The sequence below is a fragment of the Lepidochelys kempii genome, chromosome 8 (genome assembly GCF_965140265.1).
Source record: "Lepidochelys kempii isolate rLepKem1 chromosome 8, rLepKem1.hap2, whole genome shotgun sequence".
NCBI classification, from domain to species: domain Eukaryota; kingdom Metazoa; phylum Chordata; order Testudines; family Cheloniidae; genus Lepidochelys; species Lepidochelys kempii.
Window position 1 is genome coordinate 14026316 of NC_133263.1, and position 20144 is coordinate 14046459.

The 20144-nt window shown below is 42.8% G+C and overlaps 1 protein-coding gene across 7 annotated transcripts in view; it reads left to right on the forward strand.

Moving 5' to 3' along the window:
- The window catches only part of FSTL4 (follistatin like 4), a 776177-nt gene extending 758630 nt beyond the window's left edge, over positions 1-17547 (forward strand). For all 7 annotated transcript variants that reach the window (XM_073355595.1, XM_073355592.1, XM_073355594.1 and 4 more), the window contains 4 exons: positions 4223-4372; positions 4976-5083; positions 8576-8685; positions 14155-17547. In XM_073355595.1, coding sequence (XP_073211696.1) covers positions 4223-4372; positions 4976-5083; positions 8576-8685; positions 14155-14857 — 1071 coding nt within the window. In that variant the 3' untranslated portion in view covers positions 14858-17547. The remainder of the gene's footprint in view (positions 1-4222; positions 4373-4975; positions 5084-8575; positions 8686-14154) is intronic.
- The last annotated feature ends 2597 nt before the right edge of the window (positions 17548-20144 follow it).

Here is a 20144-nt window from a genome sequence, read left to right on the forward strand (position 1 = left end):
ACACCCCCCCCCCCCTATTTACTTTTAGGAAGAAAAGAAAAAAAAACTCTGGGTTGGAAGACTGTGAATTTCCCTGCAGGAGTTAAGTACCCTGCCTCCAGGCAAAGAAAACCTGCAATTCACAAAGATAATCCCCTTTTGTCTCTGCTTGGCCACAAAGCAGAGAAAAAACAATCTGCTTTCAGTTTCAACTGCTTTCTGGACTTCCTTTCCAAAGGGGAAAAAAAATTTCTTTTTAAAATCTGTATTTCTAGTTCAAAAAATCTCAACTGGATCTCAAAATGATTTCAGGTTAATCCCACCACTATGCCACCATGTCAAGGTTCCTCCCCCACTCTGAACTCTAGGGTACAGATGTGGGGACCTGCATGAAAAACCTCCTAAGCTTATCTTTACCAGCTTAGGTCAAAACTTCCCCAAGGTACAAAATATTACACCCGTTATCCTTGGACTGGCCGCTACCACCACCAAACTAATACTGGTTACTGGGGAAGAGCTGTTTGGACGCATCCTTCCCCCCAAAATACTTCCCAAAACCTTGCACCCCACTTCCTGGACAAGGTTTGGTAAAAAGCCTCACCAATTTGCCTAGGTGACTACAGACCCAGACTCTTGGATCTTAAGAACAATGAACAATCCTCCCAACACTTGCACCCCCCCTTTCCTGGGAAATGTTGGATAAAAAGCCTCACCAATTTGCATAGGTGACCACAGACCCAAACCCTTGGATCTGAGAACAATGAAAAAGCATTCAGTGTTTTACAAGAAGACTTTTAATAAAAAATAGAAGTAAATAGAAATAAAGAAATCCCCCCTGTAAAATCAGGATGGTAGATATCTTACAGGGTAATTAGATTCAAAAACATAGAGAACCCCTCAAGGCAAAACCTTAAGTTACAAAAAAGATACACAGACAGAAATAGTTACTCTATTCAGCACAATTCTTTTCTCAGCCATTTAAAGAAATCATAATCTAACACATACCTAGCTAGATTACTTACTAAAAGTTCTAAGACTCCATTCCTGGTCTATCCCCGGCCAAGACGACTACAGACAGACACAGACCCTTTGTTTCTCTCCCTCCTCCCAGCTTTTGAAAGTATCTTGTCTCCTCATTGGTCATTTTGGTCAGGTGCCAGCGAGGTTACCTTTAGCTTCTTAACCCTTTACAGGTGAGAGGAGCTTTCCCCTGGCCAGGAGGGATTTCAAAGGGGTTTACCCTTCCCTTTATATTTATGACAAGGGGAAGTTAGTGCACAGTAAGCTAGGGTATGAATTTAAAGTGCACTAAGTACTTCACACTAGTTCCCTATGTGGACACCCACTGTGCACTAAAAGTGCCCTCAGGGAGGTTAGCTTAATACAAATTGCACTAAGCCGATGCCCACAAAGGCATTCTTAGCATACAGTAAGTATCCGCACGGGGAGTCAGTGTAGAGTAGCTAATGTACACCACATGCTGTGGGGGGTTTCCCTGTGTAGACAAGCCTTTACACCAGGAACCAGACTGGACTCTGGCTGGCTCCAGGATCTGTGGGAGGCATATATCAGAACTCAGCCAAACAAGACAATCTGGCCCCTTATCTTCAAAACTTAGGCCTGGTCTACACAGTGACTGGACCGGTGTAACTATGTGTGCTAGGCGTTTGATTCTTTTACTATAATAGTAATATTGGTACAATCCCTAGTATGGGTGAAGTTGTACTGATAGAAAAGTGCTTATAGCTTATTCATTCCCCTTCTCGTACAGAAATAAGCCATAACAGAACCCACAGCAGGGATATCCCGTTCACTGTGCTGGGATAGCTAAAGTGGTACAACTTTTGTGTAGAGACAAGGCCTAAGAGCCACAGCTGCACTGACAAAAACACACATGCATTTATTTCCTCCCCATGTCCTGTATCTGCTCCAAAACTATGCATTCAAATAAAGTAGCCATTAAGAAACAAAAGTAATTAATGGCTAGTTAGCAGGTGAACTTTTGCAAGTTCACCCATTAGGATGACCCATAATGAAGACTAAGATTTAGCCATGGGTATTTTTAGTAAAAGTCATGGACATGTCATGGGCAATAAAAAAAATTCAGGCTCCATGACCTGTCCATGACTTGTACTATATACCCCTGATTAAATCTTGCGTGTTCTAGGAGGTTCTGGAGGGGGGGGCTCTGGTACACCCGCTGGTACTCGTCGAGGGTGCCCACTGCTGCTGGTGAGGGGTGGTCCAGGACCACCGCTCCTGCTACTGGCAGGGGGCAGCCCACCAGCCCAGGATTGCTGCCACTGCTGCTGGCCAGGGGCAGCCCAGGACAGTGACTACCGCTGCGGGGCGGCCCCGCCGGTCCAGGACAGCCACAGTGGCTGCTGGTAGGGGGAAGCCTGGGACCGCCACCGCAGCTGCTGGTGGCCTGGGACTGCTGGTGGCCCACTGTTGTGGGGAGGGGAGCCACCGCAGCTGGCCCCAGCGCCACCCAAGCTGCCAGGCTGTCCTGGGGTCAGTCACCAGGGCCATCTGAGATGCTTGGGTAGCCCTGGGGTCGCAGCTACTGAGTGCAGAAGCCACGAAGGGCCCGGAAAGTCCCGGAATCCGTGACCTCTGTGATAGACTTGCAGCCTCATCCACAATGCAAACGCAGGGTGCTATACAGCTCTCATTGAAGTTTTGCTGGGGGCCTCAATGGTTGTAGGATCAGGCCAAAGGTTATTTTTAGTGCATTTCTTAAAACTATTCTTTGTGCTGTGCTTGTATCCTCTCACATGCTAGTCACTTCTACTTAATCTCAGATAAGGAAGACTATTGTTCTAAGATACACAGCGTGGACCGGTGGAAAATAGACCACACTGGGAGTCTAGAGACTTTGGTTCTGTTTCCACCTCTCTCACTGATTTGCTGCGGGACCTTGGACAGTTCACTTGGACCCAGATTTTCTGCTGTGCCAAGTTTCCATTTGCTGCAAAAGTGGGGGCAATGGGGAAGGAAAAGTTTGTCATGGAGACTCATAGCTTCCTGAGTCTCCGGTTGCAAGTTTGCTACTGAATATTGCCAACCCCCACCTATGAAAATCACAAGTAGCACTCAAAGATCATGAGAGTGGCCTAAAAGTTATGAGATATTTTAAGAACAGAATAAATCGTGGTGTTTGCTCTGCCTTCTGGTTCACTTTCAAAGCTCTGTGCACAAAGGACCACGTGCCGCCAGAGGATAGCCAAGGCCCAGTGCACTCCAGCTCCATCCCCCCCAACCTACTTCTATGCCAGGACCGGGTGGGAGTGGTGGGCCAGGACGTAGATGCACAAGCTCTGTTCACCAAACCATAGGACTTCTCAGCAGCTAAATCCAGCTGATTTCCAGCCTTTGTGCACCCACAAAGTAGTGCAGAGGGGCCAGAACTCAACAAGAATGTGGCCTTCCAAGCTTTAGATCCCCAACTAAATGATATTGTACTTTATTAGGCACCTGAGAGGTACCAACTGAAAAGTACCATTACTGTTGGAATAACTTACCGGTCATCAATAATAATGCACAAGGTGGGAAAGCAAGCATATGAAGAGAAAGCTATCACCAAAAAGGAGAAGCAGCATTACAGAAAATATAGCAAAGGACAAATCCTGCTGGCTCTAATGATGTTTAGTCCCACTGGCTTCAACAAATGACCCAGCTGTGAGTAAGGTCAACAAGATCAAGCCCACAGCATATGATACTTTTAAATGCAAGATGTTTCCAGGTTGGAGTTAAGGAGACTTTTGGACTCTTCTGCTGCTACTCTAAATGCACAAGGACCTGAGAGCAAGATTTTCTAAAACTGAGAATGAAGCTATAGGAACAATGCAGTGCAATAATTCCATTAAAACATAAATCACTGTGTTTTAAACCCAAAATGAGATTTATATTGCTAATAAATGTTGAGAGCACTATAAGTCCCCTTGTCCCAGGGGATACTTCAGAAGATTCTGTTCTGTGCAGCATCATGATTATTTGAAAATAAATGGGAGCTTGCAGCAAGCTCCAGTTGCTTAATCTCATTGGGACAGATCCAGACTACAGTGTGCTACTTAATACAATAATTATTTAATGTTTTCCAGGTAAAAAGTTGGGGGGGGGGATAATTTAGGCATACCATAGTCCCCATGGATTTTTGTTCTATGATTTCAGGCTAAAGTGCAGGCTGCTTAGAGCATGGCCCTGAACTTGCACAAATTAAACCTATTCTTCTCTCTTTCAGGAAGAGATCTGTCCTAGAGTTGAAGGTGGCGCTGTTCAGTCCTGCCTCTGGGCTTCAGCTGTCAATGTCAGAGACAAGTATATTTATGTGACCCAGCCCAAGCAGAACAGACTAATCATCATTGATATCCAGACACAGAAAGTCATGCAGGTACTTAACCAGGAGAGCTATTTATTCCATGATGGCAAAGCGGTTTTCATCTGCTAAAGAATTAGGTCCCTACCCAGTGAACCTCTGACCGAGCTCATGTGTCGAACAGATAAACTATTTTCACTCATTGGGGTATACTGCGTCATTTGCCATGCTATAACCTCATTCTCAAAAAACCGCTTTATGGCATGATTCTCATAGTCCTAGGAATAAGTCTGCAGTCATGTTTGCAGCTTCCTAGAAAGTATTTCTGACCTACACTTACTGGGTCAGTTTCTGACCTCAGTTATAACCAGATTGCCAGGTGTATCACTATCAGAAATTGGCCCCTGTAGATAGAAGTTGTGGTGGGAGATGGAGTGTCGTCTGATTAGCCAAATCAGAGGACTGGAATCAGGCTACCTAATTTCTATTTCTGTCACTGTGATTTTTTTCAGCCAACTACACAAATTTGTGCCTCCATCTCCCTAAAGTGTGGGGGGTGGATAATGGATTCTACGGGAATGTTCACATCAATCTTTGTAAACAAATGTTAACATAAATAATGTTCATAATCCACCTTCACTTGACTAAATATGAATACAAATATTTGTTTCTTTGAAGTCTATGGATGTTCACCCCCTACCAGCCAAATTACATTATGATAAATCACACGACCAAGTCTGGGTCCTTAGCTGGGGGAACATGCAGAAGTCCCATCCAACACTGCAGGTAAGTGTTATGTAAAGTTAACATTTTACCAATAGGTTTCAGAGTAACAGCCGTGTTAGTCTGTATTCGCAAAAAGAAAAGGAGGACTTGTGGCACCTTCGAGACTAACCAATTTATTTGAGCATAAGCATACAGTATGCATCTGTTGAAGTGAGCTGTAGCTCACGAAAGCTTATGCTCAAATAAATTGGTTAGTCTCTAAGGTGCCACAAGTCCTCCTTTTCTTTTTACCAATAATGCAGCAATAAAACCCGACCTGGAGTTTAGCATAAGAGCAGAGATTTGGCTTCATGCTGTTATTTTGACATCTATTTTTTTCATCTGGTACCCACCATAAAAATGAATTAAGCCATGTGGCTGCATTAGGTTGCCAGTATCGGCCTCCTGTCTGGATGAGCAGCTGTAGTACTGTGCTGCTCTCTCTCGAGTTATGCCGACAGTGCAGGGCCTGATTTTTCAGGCATGCTGAGCACCCACAACTAATGTCAGTAAGCACTGTGTGTGTGCACAGCCCCCCTGAAATCGGAACCCTAGTGTCCTAGGAACTGGATTTTATTTCTCTCAAAATTAAAAAAAAAAAAAGTTCCTGAATGGCACTTCCTGCCCTTGCTTTCTGGTCTGCAGAGACTCTCAAGGCAATGGCCCCACTGTGGTTCTGCCACACGAAGGGATTCAGTATAGGACTCTGGAGGGCTAGGCAAGGGATGGGCAATCCCCATGAGGTACTGGAAATCAGTTCCAAGGTGAAAAGAGGCTAGCGAAATAATCAACTGGATGTAGAGAGAGTGAGATGGGTGGGCTGGAAGTGGTGAGGCACTGGGAGATCTACCATTGCACAGATCCTCTTGACCTCCTACCTCCACTCCTCATAGGGATGCAGGAAGCTTAAGGATCACAGATGCCTTTCTGGAAGATAGATATGCTTTACAAGTTGTTGGGTTCAGTACAGGAGTAACTGGATGAAATTTAAGGCCTGTGATATAGGGGAGATCCAATTCAATGATCTAATCCCCTCTCCCCACGATGAATCTAGGGCTAGCTACAGACAGGTACTTAGGTGTTGCAATGCCTAGCTCATAGGCACCTAGTGGAATTCTGAGCCCCAAGCTAGCTGCCTGGGCTACCCATGCATTGCATACAGAGAGTTAGGTGCCCAAGAAGGAGATTCTTGGGAGCCAGCTGAGCAGGGCGTGGCCTAACCTAACCAGGACTGAAATGCAGAGGAAAGGGGTGGGGCTTAGACCCCAATCAAAAGTATTTAGGCAGCTAACTCCCATTGATGTGGCCTTAGACACCTGACTGACAGGCCAGAGGGAAGTGCCAATATTCTTATCCACAAACCCTCTCCTGAAGTTAGGCGCCTAAAAACAAGGTCAACTTTTTCTCATGAAAAACCAGAGGAGGCCATCCAGACTGTTATGCCTGATTTGGAGCAGGGATGTGAACTTGAGTCTTCCCCTTCTCAGGCAAGTGCCCTAACGGCAGGGCTATTGAGTATTCTAGGGACACGCACAAGCACAAGCCAAAAAATTCCCAACTTGCTTGGCCCTGATTGTGTGTGGGGCCCAAGCCCATAGGCATGTTTAGCACATACTAATGCAACTGAGTGCTTTAGGAGAGATATGGGCATGTCCAGTCTGAGAATTGCTCCGGGGTTTCAGTTTGAGTGCAGGTTCCAAGCAGTGACGTGGGCCCACCAGCAGATACTTAGATGCCTACAGGGTTAGCTAGCAGCTGGACGGTGGTTCTGAAAATGTCAGTGGCACCAAATGTTGGCATTAGGTGCCTAAAGAGGCAGTTAGGCACGCAAATACCTTGTGAACCTGGCACCTCGAGTCTACACTAGCCCTTATGCTGGCACTTGAGAGTGGGAGGATCTTCTTCTTGCTTCCCCGCACAGCAGCTAAGTGCCCAGTTAAACTATTCAGGCCAGACGTTTACACATAAATAATCATCTTCTTTACAGCAGTTGCCATATTACCATACAGATTTTACAAACCAATTGGGCCCTGCTAAATAATGAGGACTCCTGCACTGTTGTAACCTCTGGCAACAGAACAACAGCAACTAAACAGAAGTTTCAGAAGCAATCTCAGCTAACTTTCCTGATGACTAGCATGGGTTCCTGGACAAGATACAGGAAGACAAAATGGATTCTCTTTACGCTTTCGAACTTAATAGCTTCCGTCCAGCTGTGAGAGGTTTCTGTAATTAAAGGAAAGATGGCACAGACTTGTGATTATTAACAAGACAACACCAACTGCACAGCTGGAAACTTGTTATCGGGCTATAGTTCTCAGATGGTCCTTTCCGTTATCTTGTGAAGTGCAGATACGCATGGATAGCATTAGATTAACATCAGCAGCAGTCTACCTTTGTTTTTTCTGATCTCTCCCTCCCACCTCCACCAAAAGTTTGCAGTGTCAATTTGATGAGGTTCCCCACACACACACAAACAAAAACCTTAATGATTTCCCACAGTCTGTAATAAAGAAATTCGGCTGTACAGCTTGACCTTAATTTTCTCCCTCTTCAGAAATCAGGGGTTTATTAAACAAAGTTATGCAGCCTATTAAGGGGTTGCTATTGTTCAGTTGTTACTAGTTTATGGGAAAGCAAATATACAATACTATTTCTGGCTTCATGAAAGCACTCGGCAAAAATTGGCATTTTTCTCAAACAATTTAATTGGAAGAAATCGAAATGGCATGACCAGAAAGTTTGAACTAAACCTTTTAAGGAATTATTTAGCCTTACATTCAAAAGAACTCCTGTTAGCACATTACATTAGCAGAAACTTCTAATGAATTGACCTAAACCATCTTGAATCAAAACAATCCCAGTAAACAATTTCTGTATTTAACATTTTAATTGTTGAACATTTCTACCTCCTCATTTTTCTGGGGTTATAAGGGAGATAATAAATCAGAGTTTCCATGGCAGCAGAAGGTTTGCTTTGTTCTGAAGGACAGCATTTCGAGAGAGTACCTTTCTCTGCTCTTCCATGTATTTTACATGGTGCAATCAATGGGTGAACATTTCTGCTCCTTCAAAGTGATAATTAATTGCTGTGGGACTTAGCATTAGACCATTCAAGCCAGTGAATTAAAACTTAAAACTGTGCATTTAAGTGAGTTAATAAATATGAAATAAATGTTTTCTTTAAACAGTTTGGAATACATTATTGTAGGTTTAGTGTTGTCACACTATTTCAACTTGTGCATGATTGCTTTGTCTACGGATACAAACATCATCATATGACAGCAAAGAGAGTTGTGCACTTACCTTACAAATGTCAATCTTCAAATGCCATTTTAATTAACATTTTTTCAGGGCAGCTACTCCAAACACTATTTTGAAAGTATTAATCAATTTGAATGTCCTAGGTACATGGCAAAAATCTTTTTGGTGTAACGCAGTTCTGTAATCTGTATTTACTTCTCGCTTCCTTCTTGTTTTCCCTATGCTCAACATTTTGTTTATTTATTGTAGGTAATATCAGAGGCAAGTGCAGGGGAAAATCAGCATATCATCCGCACGCCATTTGAAGATGTGGATGATTTTTTCATACCACCTACGAATCTTATTATTAATCACATTAGGTAAGGAATGGTCCTAATGACTCGTCATCATCATGCTTTGTGCTTCTAGGGAACCTTCTGTCTAATCAGCTTGAAGTACTATATAAACATTAATGAACATGTGATCTGGTTAAGTATTATTTTCCCCATTTTCCTGATGTGGAAACTGATGTAAGAACAGGATAAGCAAATTGCCCCCAAATGATTCAGCAAGTCTGTGTAGAGACAGGAATAGAAACTTGAGGTTCAGGCTCATGCTTTAACCACAAAGCCATACTACAAGAAATCTAAGATTCAAAGTGTACCGCTGAGGGTATGTCTACACTGCAAATTAAGGTGTGCTTGTACTGTTTGCAACAGTAGCTAGCAAACACATGACAGCACAGGCTTCAGCATGGGCTAGCCATCCCAGTACAAGCCCCTAAGGACTCGGTAGACATATCCTATGATTTATTGAGCTGAGTGGTAAAAAATTTATTCTCATCTAAAGTTTGGCTGTTGAACACATAACTGACCATTTGCATGCTGAAATATGAGATGTGTGTGCAGTAACAGCAACTGCACAAATGGTGCATGCATTTTTAAAAAAATGAGCACCAGGTATTGTGATTACAATATTTTCCAAGGGAATTACAATTTAGCTAACACGCTTAACTCAAAATAATATGCACTATTTCCTGGCATTAATGTGACAACTCCATGTTAACTGTTGAAATCAATGGTAAGTACATAGTAATTGATTCTATTGCTACCACGTTATAGTACAACTACTAATCACTTTATGGAGCCAGTATAGCTCAGTTGTGTGCCATATTCTGCTTTTTAGACCCCAATCCAACAAAGTACTTAAGCACATGCTTACCTTTAAGTTAGTTGCTGGATTGGGGTTCTACTGATGACTGCCACACTATTACTGACATTGGTGTGACTATGTGCAGGTTTTGACCCAATGTAAATAGTTCTGCTTGCTGAAACAAACAGTAATTTGACACTTCCAACTGTCTGTTAATTCAGATAAATATCTAGACCTTCTTCAAGTAGTGCCCCTATGGATGCTCCACGTCAGATGTGCATGTGCCCCAGCCACCTTTGATCGGAGATTTTAATTAGCAGTGTCCATTTGGCCCATGCAGGTGCTTCTGATACCCACGTGTCCCACACTGAGGCTATATCAGGCTGCGCAAGAAAACTGCCCTCAGTTCCTGTGTTGGGCTGAGACAGAGCTTAGTGTGTCCGCATCGTGCTTGTCTCGGCTGCTCGCTGAGTTCTTTTTACGTAGTTTGTTAGTAAGTAGTAATAGTTAGATACTGGCTATTGAAAAATTGTGTTATTCCCTCTGGGGAAAGCTTCCCTGCATAGGGCATGCCCGGTTCACAGGGGTTTAAATGTTGCCTTGTGTGTAAAGAGGCTATCCCAGTCAGCAATGGACACTTTATGTGTTTGTTGCCTGGGAGAGCCACATAAGTGTAACGTCTTGTTTAGCCCTCAAATCCAAGCCACGGAAGAACCAGGAAATCAAGCAGTGACTGTTAATGATGGAGTGTTCCTTTTGCCTCACTTTGGAGACAGGTCGGGAGACCTCCCCCTCCTCGCCATCAGTCCCGAGGAAACTCTAGTGCCCCTTCGCATCCAGGGCCTTCCTTCCCATGGACATCATGACACTATCATACTCTGTCAGAATTATTCAAGGGAGCCCCCAGGCTTCAGTCAGAAATGGTCTTCAACTTCTAGGTATCGTTGCCAACTGTCTAATTGCACAAACACCCTTGTCTTGCCCCCCTTCCTCCATCACTCCCTCACCCTCACTCACTTTCACCAGGCTGGGGCAGGGGGTTGGGGTGTGGGAGGGAGTGTGGGTTGGGGCTCCGGGCTGAGGGTGCAGGATGGGGTGCAGACTCTGGGAGGGAATTTGGATGTGGGAAGGGACTCCGTGCTGGAGGTGGGGGTGCAGGCTCCGGGAGGGAGTTTGGGATCATGAGGAGGCTCAGGGCAAGGGGTTGGGGTGCAGGAGGGGGTGCAGACTCTGGGAGGGAATTTGGACGTGGGAAGAGGCTCTGTGCTGGGGGAGGGAGGGCAGGCTCCGGGAGGGAGTTTGGGATTGTGAGGAGGTTCAGGGCTGGGGCAAGGGGTTGGGGTGCAGGAGGGAGTGCAGGCTCTGGGAGGGAGTCTGGGTGCAGGAGGGGGCTGGAGTGTAGGAGGAAGTGAGGAGTGCAGGCTCCGGCCTGGCAGCGCCTACCTGAGGTGGCTTTCGGAAGTGGCGGCATGTCCAGCAGCAGCTCCTAGGCTCAGGGGGCGGCCAGGCAGCTCTGTGTGCTGACCCCGCCAACAGGCAACGCCCCTACAGGTCGTATTGGCCGCCATTCCCCATTCCTGGCCGCGCCTCTGCCTAGTGGCCATAGGGACATGCTGGCCACTTCTGCGAGCAGCATGGAGCCAGGGCAAGTAGGGAGCCTGCCTTAGCCCTGGTGTGTCGCTGACTTTTAGCCGCCTAAAATCTCCCGGATTGGCTTCAGTAGCCTCTGGGCAATCGAGATCGATTCCAGGAGACTCCCAGCCAAACCGGGAGGGTTGGCAACCCTACAAAGTTCTAGGTCGCATAGCCGCTTGCATTTTTGTGACTGAACATGCAAGATTATGCTTTTGCTGTTTCCAAGGGTGGCTCAGATCAGCTTTCTTGCCAAACAGGTGTCAGTTCCTCAACAGGTTAACTGCCACCTGGACTGGTGGAAGGTTCATCGCAATGTAGGGGTGGGGGTCCTCTTACTCCAACTGACACCAACATTAACCATAACCACAGATGCATCTGTCAGAATGGGGAGGCACACCTCAATGCTCTAACAATACATGAAAAGAAAAGGAGTACTTGAGCTCATGCTCAAATAAATTGGTGAGTCTCTAAGGTGCCACAAGTACTCCTTTTCTTTTTGCGAATACAGACTAACACGGTTGTTACTCTGAAACCTAACAATACATGTTCACTCTGAGACCACACCCAGATGGTCACCCCAAGAAACCACCCTCCATATCAACCTGTTAAGAGTCAGAGCAGTCAGAAATGTCTCCCTTCATTTTCTGCCTCTCCTCAGACAGGTCTAGCAAAGTCATGACAGACAATGCTGCCTGCATATTCTATTATCAATTGGCAGGGAGAAGTGAGATCTCCTTCCCTCTGCACCAAAGCATTAAGGTTATGGAACTGGAGCACAAAACATTGCATAAGAATTTCCTCAACCTATCTCCCAGGCAGGCAAAATTTCAAGTCAACACTCTTAGCAGGTGTTTGTTCCCAAGACTACAAATGGGAGTTGGATTCCCAAGTTATTGCTGGTGTAGTTCAGACTTGGGGATTTTCAGATGTTGATCTCTTCACTACCACTACGAACAAAAAATGCCATCTATTCTGTTCAGTTAGGTCGTAATTCCTTGGGGGGGGGCCTTCCTCCTCACTTGGATGAAGAAGCTGTTTTATGTGGTTCCCCAATGCCTCTGATTCTCAAAGCGGTGAACAAAATCAGACAGGACAAGAACAGAGTTATCCTAATAGCCCCAACATAGTCAAGGTAGGTGTGGTTTCCCCTAGCTCTTTGTCCAGAGATAAATCTTCCAATCCCTCTTCAGCTCCTATCCCAGGATGCCAGTGGAATGCTGCATTCCCAATGTGAGCATTCTCCACCTCAAGGTGTGTCTCCTCAATGATTTGCGGGGTTAGTTGGTCTGTCCATCAGAGTTACAACAGATATTATTTTAAAAATAGGAAAGATCCAGAAATACTTACCTTCAAAAATGGAGAACATTTAGTGTCTGTTGTGAATTCCAAAATACTACTCCCAAATTTGCCTTACATCCAGTTGTTCTGGAATATGTGCTGCAGCTAAAGGAAACAGGACTATTACTTATTTCTCTCAAGGTTCATTTGGATGCCTTAAGAGTCTGCCATACCACTACTGAAGGGTTCTCGCCGTTTGCTTGACGAGGTCACAATCTACATACATCTATGGCTGTACTTAAAAATGTCCAGTATCCGAGAGCTGCACTAAGGTTTTCGGTACATATGCCTTTCTCAATGCCTCTAGTTCTGATGCAACAGCTGGCAATGCACTTTTTTCCTCTGTGCTGGAATCGATTCCAAAGTTCCCTCCTTGTTATGGGAATACTGCTCCATTACCCACCTTCCTTCCCCGTGCTTTGGAGTTTCCTTCTGTGGCTCAGTGGTGAAAAAGGAACTGAGCGGCAATGTGCCCATGCAACCTGATAAAGCCTCAGTGCAAGCCGAGAGGCTATCAACAGCATGTGTGAGGATATCACACATGCTGCTGATATCCTCACATGTGGGCTGAATGGACATTGCTAATGAAAATTTCCAATCAAAGGCACATGGGGCGCACATGCACCAGAAGTGGAGCCCCTATGAGGAGCACATCTTTGAAGAACTACAGTTACTGCACAGGGTGAGTCACCTCTCTCTTTTGGGGGGGGGGGGCGCTAGTTCCCAGGATGCCCTACAGACTCGATGGCTGTCCATTAAAAGAATATGAAGAGCAAGTTTTTTCACTGAGATTTCAGAGCACAAATTTCACACAGGCATAGCACCTCTTCAGCAGCTGTGTGCACGTAACACACTTTTTCAAATTAAAGTTTATGATAAAAGCCTGGGTTTTCTCTTATTCAGGCACTTGGCCAAGTATTAAGGGAGTCTTGAAAGAAATGCTGTAAAGAAAGGCTTTTTTTTTTTTAAATAGTCCAAGTGCGCTCATTCAGGAGAAACACTGGTGTCATCTCCTATTTCCTCCACACCTAATGCCATGTAAATCTTTACTGCAGCTATTTTAAGTGACGTTTCTAAAGGATCCGAGCATAATGGGAAAACGCAAGGCTAAGCTCAGTGATTTTCAAGGGATCATACGGTACATTGGCTAATTCTTCAGCAGTGAAATCACTGCTGAGTGTCTCACTGACATTCTGTTTAAGATTAAAGAAATAAACCCACTGATTGAAGCAAAATATATATTTTAACTGTGTGAAAACAAGTCTCTTGTCACGTTTCATAAAGCAATCTTAACCTTTCAAAGACCAGACAAACATCTCACTTAATTTCCTTCTTTCTGTATCGAATGGATAAAAAGATATTCCACGTAAAATTAATTTTCACTCACGCAAGTGACTCCAGCATAACACATAAAGTGCCCAATCCTGCACACTACTCCCACGGTTGATGGGACTGTTCATGTGAGCCAGGAATTCTTGCATGTATAACGGCTTGTGGGGTCATGCCCCTCATTCGTAATGACATGTTAACCAAAAATGTAGGGGTTTTTTTTAGCACATAGCAGAAGAATTAAAACGTTAGAGGTTTCATAGAGAAAAGCGAACATTATTACACACAATAGAAAACAACAGCATGGAGTCTGCCACTTCTGCTGGTTTCAGTGTTCTCTCAAGCATGTTGCCACAGCTCCAGAGATGATGGCAGTGTCATGTTTTATATTTCAGGTTCGGTTTCATCTTTAACAAATCGAAATCTGCAGTTCACAAAATTGACCTGGAAACTGTGACCCACATCAAGACTATCCGCTTCAGAAACTATAGCTGCAAACCACAGAGCATGGCCTATACCCATTTGGGCGGCTACTTCTTTGTCCAGTGTAAAAAAAATACATCAGTAATAGCCTCTCCCCAGCTCATTATTGACAGTGTTACAGATTCTGTGATTGGCCCTAACAGTGACGTATCGGGTACGCCCTATATTTCCCCTGATGGACGCTATTTGGTCAGTGCAGCTGAAGACAGTGGCAGGATTAAAGTCCAGGCAATAACCATCCAAGGGGAAATCAAGTTGATTTATGACTTACAAACAAATGTACACGTATCTGACCTGACATTTCAACCCTCTTTCACTGAGGGCAATCAGTACTATATATATGCTACGTCACATTTGCAAACAGATGTGCTTTTTGTAGAGCTGTCAACAGGGAAAATGAATGTACTGAAGAATTTAAAGGACCCTATCATGTCCAAAGACTGGCCCTGGAGCAGCTACACCAGAATTATGAAAGACAGTGGATTATTTGGACAGTATCTTATTACACCAGCTAAGAATTCACTGTTTGTTATTAATGGGAGACAAAACACATTACACTGTGAGGTTTCAGGTATCAGGAGGGGTAACACAGTGGTCTGGGTTGGAGAAGTATGAAAGGGCACAAAACTAGAGCCTGCAGCAGACAAGTACTGATTGGACCTTACACTGCAACAAATAGGCAGTCGCATTGTATATTTTTTCACTGGGAAAAAAACCTGTATAAGCTTCATGGTGCAACACTGGTATACTTGCAAGTTTTATAGTATAAGGTATGATCTGCTAATAGAAATTGGGTTGTGTTGGGATATTTTTTGGAAGTATGATTTACGGCTTGGCTTATGAAAAGAATGTATACCTGGAAAGAGAATAATTTCTCTACCAAGGTATTGAATAAGATGCATAACTTGATGATTCTGTAGAACAAAACAGCTTCTGAGTTTCAGTACTGATGAGTCTCTCCATTATGTTGAAGTCATCAGTTTTCTTTCAGTCAGTCTAACTTCAAATCAACTGTACTTCTGACTGTAGGGCCCTGATTATACTACCCTTAACATTTCCTGAACATGTAAGCAGTAAAAACACATTTAAAACTGACCTTTGTAATAAGGAAAATAAATCACAGAAAGCAGTTTTCAAAATGCAGACATCTAGGTGATAAATTTAATGGAAAATGATCAGTTTCCTTTGAGGGATGGTGTGAGAAGAATTCTTTGATATAATTTCAGTACCAAACATGACAGAAGTATCTATGGTCAACTCTCTTTTTTTTCCTTTTCTCTCTTTTGCTATTGGAATGCAGGGTGTATAAAGAACATCGTCTGTTTGTATTCGAGAAAATTCTTAGTGGAAAAATTGGGGATGGGAAGGTGACTTTGAAAGCCACAAAACACTGGTAGTCAGATATGCAGAATCTATCGTATCAGGAGATAAAGCACTCTTCCTTCAGCACCATGTGACTCAAGTCAGATAGGACATAGTGTGAAAAATCATTTCCTGCCTGCCAGATAGCATAATAGCCAGGCTTGTGCTCAATGTAGGCAGAAACATTTCTAGAAATTATTCATTTCCCTCATTAGCAATTTACCAACACTGAAGCGACTTAGTTCTTCATAAAACAATGGCTACATAGCCAACTCCATCTCCACCAGTTTCAGTAACATATTTTTAGCAACCCATTCACCCATTATAATTTTAGTCTTAATTTACATGTTTCTCTTCAAAGATTCTGGAAAAGATTATTTTTGTGTTGCCGTTTTCCTCCCATTTATATTACACCTTTTTATCTTCAATTACCATTTAGTTATGAGAAATTAGATTCATGTAAAAATCAAATAAATTACCCCAGAATGCAACAGCTGGCAGTGAGAAAGTTAAGTTCCATTTGCACTTTTATAGACATAAAAAGCTTTTCTCCAGTTCTGTTTCGTAGCTGTCAGTGTTCATCATCATGAACTAATTAGGACAAGAGTAGTTATGGGTAACTTTCCAAAGTGGTGCAAGCCAGACAAGTACTATTAAAACAGTAAGAAATGAGCAGCTAAATCCCACAAACTGCTTTGAAAATGTAATCTTGATGTTAGTGCAAACTCCCTTTTCCAGGGACAGCATCTGTTACATCATTGCACCTGGCCTTTTGAATTACATGAAAGTATAACTATGCTCTAGCGTGACCTTGACTGCCCAGAGTTTATACGAAAGCAGTTGTTGAATATATTCGGTGATACTTAAAGGTGCAGTAACTATTTTCTAACATAGATGTTTGTCACCCTCCTCATAAAAAAGGGATTTTAAATTGAAAGGACACAGAGTAACACTGATAACATTCCTTTAAGCATTAGCTTTTACCGAAAGAATTGCATTTTATAGGCTGGCTATAGACATCAAGTAAGTTATAACCATCTTAGTTCTCTGATTAGTATAAATCTGTTTGGACAGACGAAAAAAGGCAATGAATCCTATGAATTCATTAGATATGAAATCCTTTAAATTGCCCTTTAGCATCGATAGGATGAAACCTACATATTTTCTCTTATGAGCCATAAAGTTTAGAAGACGTTGTCCCATCATTAAAACATGGACATACCTTCATTTAGAAATGCGTGGTGTTCATGATTCTCTACTCATCTAGTGAGGAAACATACACCTGTAAGGAAAGGAGGAGATCAACTTTGTAAGTACTTTTAAATATGCACAACTCCTTTCTAGAACAAAGTTGTATCCATACATTGCAGTCATCCTAAACGTGTTTTATTAGGCCAGACCACTGCGCTAGTGTTATCTTTTATGCCTTCTTGAATATTTTATTATGCCTATTGTAAGTTTCCTTGTAGAGAAGTTCATTGTGTCATAGATCAAGCAAATATTACTTTTTTAAGAATATTTTAAAAAATGTAAATATCTGTTCAGGTAAATATTCTTACAACTGGTGTAAATAGGCTGTGAAGGATGTATAATAGCCCTCACATCTTTCTGTTTGTCTCAAAATATTGGACTAGAAGTCACTCCAACTCCCACTTTAACCTTCCAAAGATGCTCCCATTTTTCCTTCCACAGCCCAAGTTCTGGTGACGTGTTTTCTAAATTATCCTAATGGTTCTAGCATACTTAGGCAATGAAGTACAATTTAGATTGTCCACGCTACTTGTGAACCGTTCCAATCATGGTCAATCTAACATTAAAGTGCTGCACATTTGTTATTCTGGATTTTTTTTCTTATGCCACAACGCTCACCCATTTCTCTGTACCAAAAAGGTTTAACTTGTGTTTGCCTTTGATTGCAAGCATATTAAATCTCCTTGATTGCAGTTTCTTTTTCATTTCTTTGGTATGTAAGTAGCAAGTGCTTCACCACTTCACATTTTTCCTGGCTAATGAATTACTAATCACAATGATTAAGTGAAATGAATTTAAATTGGATTAGCAAATAATTAGTTACTTGAATATGCTGATGTATCACTTAGGCGTCTATTTGATGGACACTAGGATCACAGACAATAGTCACTGATTTCAGTAAGAATCTAGTCCCTGATCATTCACTGCTTAGATTAAATGGTAATACAAAAGAAATAACATGGCTGTTCTAATCAGTAATTTTTCCCCTTTCTTTTTCATTTTCTAAATATGGAAGGCCTCTTATTTAGCAGTGCTAGCTATTCAGTCCAAGACTTGGGCATATAGCTGGTTTTGAAACAGTACAAGCTAAAGAAAGAGGAGGAGTACTAAGATTTAGAACCAGAAACTGTGAATTACCTGTTATTACTGAGATTTTTTTAACCTCTGCACTGCATAAATCAACTAAATATCCTTGGACATTCTTCAAACTTAGGATGGGTGCACACTTGTAATTTGTTACAGGTAACCGTGAAAATGTGGCGGCAGGAGACTTTCATGTCTGTTCACTAAACCGAGTCAGAAATTTCGTTTGAATAGAAATGGGGGTGTTGGAAAATCTTGACCTGGCAGTTTGGGTCACTGAGCAGTAAATCTACACTGGAACTCTCCATCTTCTTTATATCATGATTATTATTTCTTACAGTGCTCAAAAGTCTGCTGGGTGTCTCCCAATACAGGTAAAAAGACCATGATTTGTGTTCCCTAATGAGCTCACATGCTAATATCAGACATGATCTTACAAGGCGTTAACAAGATGGAGGTTGGGCAGAGGTACAGGGTGACATCTATATGAGAACATGGTTAGTCAATAAGGGTGCAGCTTGATGGAGTAAATAAATGTTCTGTCTCTTCTATGATGTCCCTTTGTCTCATACCTGTCAGGATTTTAAATGAGAAAAATATCCATATGTTTATCTGAGTACAGTTGCTTTCTGTTCATTTAGCATTCTCTCCACTGGACTGGACAAGTCTTCCTGATTAGCAGGTTTCCACACAGCCAAATTCCGTGTGTGACTTTTATTGACTTCTCATGTCAACATGAGAGCAGCCAGAGCCAGTCAGAAGTTGGCCTAAATGGGCTGTGTATCTAAGAACATGCCACTTTATACCCCCATAGTTTGCCTCTTATGTTGTGAAAAGTTAGGGCCAAATTCCACTTGCCTTGCTTTTACACAACGTCTGATAAAGGAAAGTAGGTGGTGGCTGATTTCCAGATGGGATTACTAATCCCACCCTATTTCTGATCTGAAAGCTACTGCATTTCCTGACTCGCTGTTTTGCAAAAGGGACACTGTCTCTCTTTCAGAAGCAGCAAAGCACTTTAAGCTATAGAAAACAGGCCAGAGATCAATTTTAAAGTCACCCCCTCTGCCAATTCCTAAGAGTTTATTCTTCATCCTAACTCCCAACCTGTCTTCCCCCCTCCGCACCCCAAACACCATGCAGCCTACCCCGTCCCTTCCTCCCCTCAACCTGTGTCTTGCTGTACTTCTAGTAGCCTCTGAGATAGATAATGCCAGGGGCTGTCCTCTGTGAATTGCATCATCCCGCTCCTACGTCGCTATAGCCTGATGCTGCTGCTCAAACTACTTATTCTGGGATGCACACACATACACAACGACCTCTGCATCATACCTGTCTGAGTCAGCCACAATTATCATGCCATCCAGTAGCTTCATTGCCTAGCCCAGTCCCCTTGGTACAGGGACGTTTTTGCTGCTGCTGTTAGCATTCTGAGCCATGACCGGACAAAAACAAAACCATTAAAAAATCTCTGCAGCGGGGGAAAGAAGAACCTGTGCCTTTCTTTAAGCAATTATATGGTGCTCAGCTATTACAGTAGCAAGCATGATATAAATGCCTAAAAAGAAAAATGAAAAGGAGTACTTGTGGCACCTTAGAGACTAACCAATTTATTTGAGCATAAGCAAAGAAAAATGTTGGCTTAAATAACCCAATGCTGCAACTAAACATTATTTCCTATGCGATGGACTGTAACAAAACCACAGGGAAAGGGAAGGCCAGTGGAGCCATTGCAAAAACATTTTTTAACATCAAGATTTTGTTTAAAAAAATAGAGAGAGATAAGGGATTAGGGAAGAAGAGGCTTAAATCTGGCTTACTGGTGAATTTTGTACATGTTCACATTTTGTAGGAAAAAAGGCAAAACCCAAAATGAAAGAGGGGACTTCTCTGAAGCCCTGCCTGTGCCTAAGAAATCAAGATGGTGTTAAATCTTTGGGGATTGCACTAGAAAACTGTTGCTAATTGAAGGGAGTGGCCTGAGCTTTTGTTTATTCCACTGAAAGACAGCCATGCAAATGAATGAGCCGTCTAAATAAAGCGTATGCAGTTCTTTTTACTATGTTACAGCCACCATCTACTCACGAGCACCTGTGAATCAAAAGAAATCAGTGCAAAACAGTTAGTCTGATATATTTTTTTATATTAAAATCCCATCTTCACCTGCTCAAAATAGGTGGACCTTACATGTCAGTGCAGGTGCGGG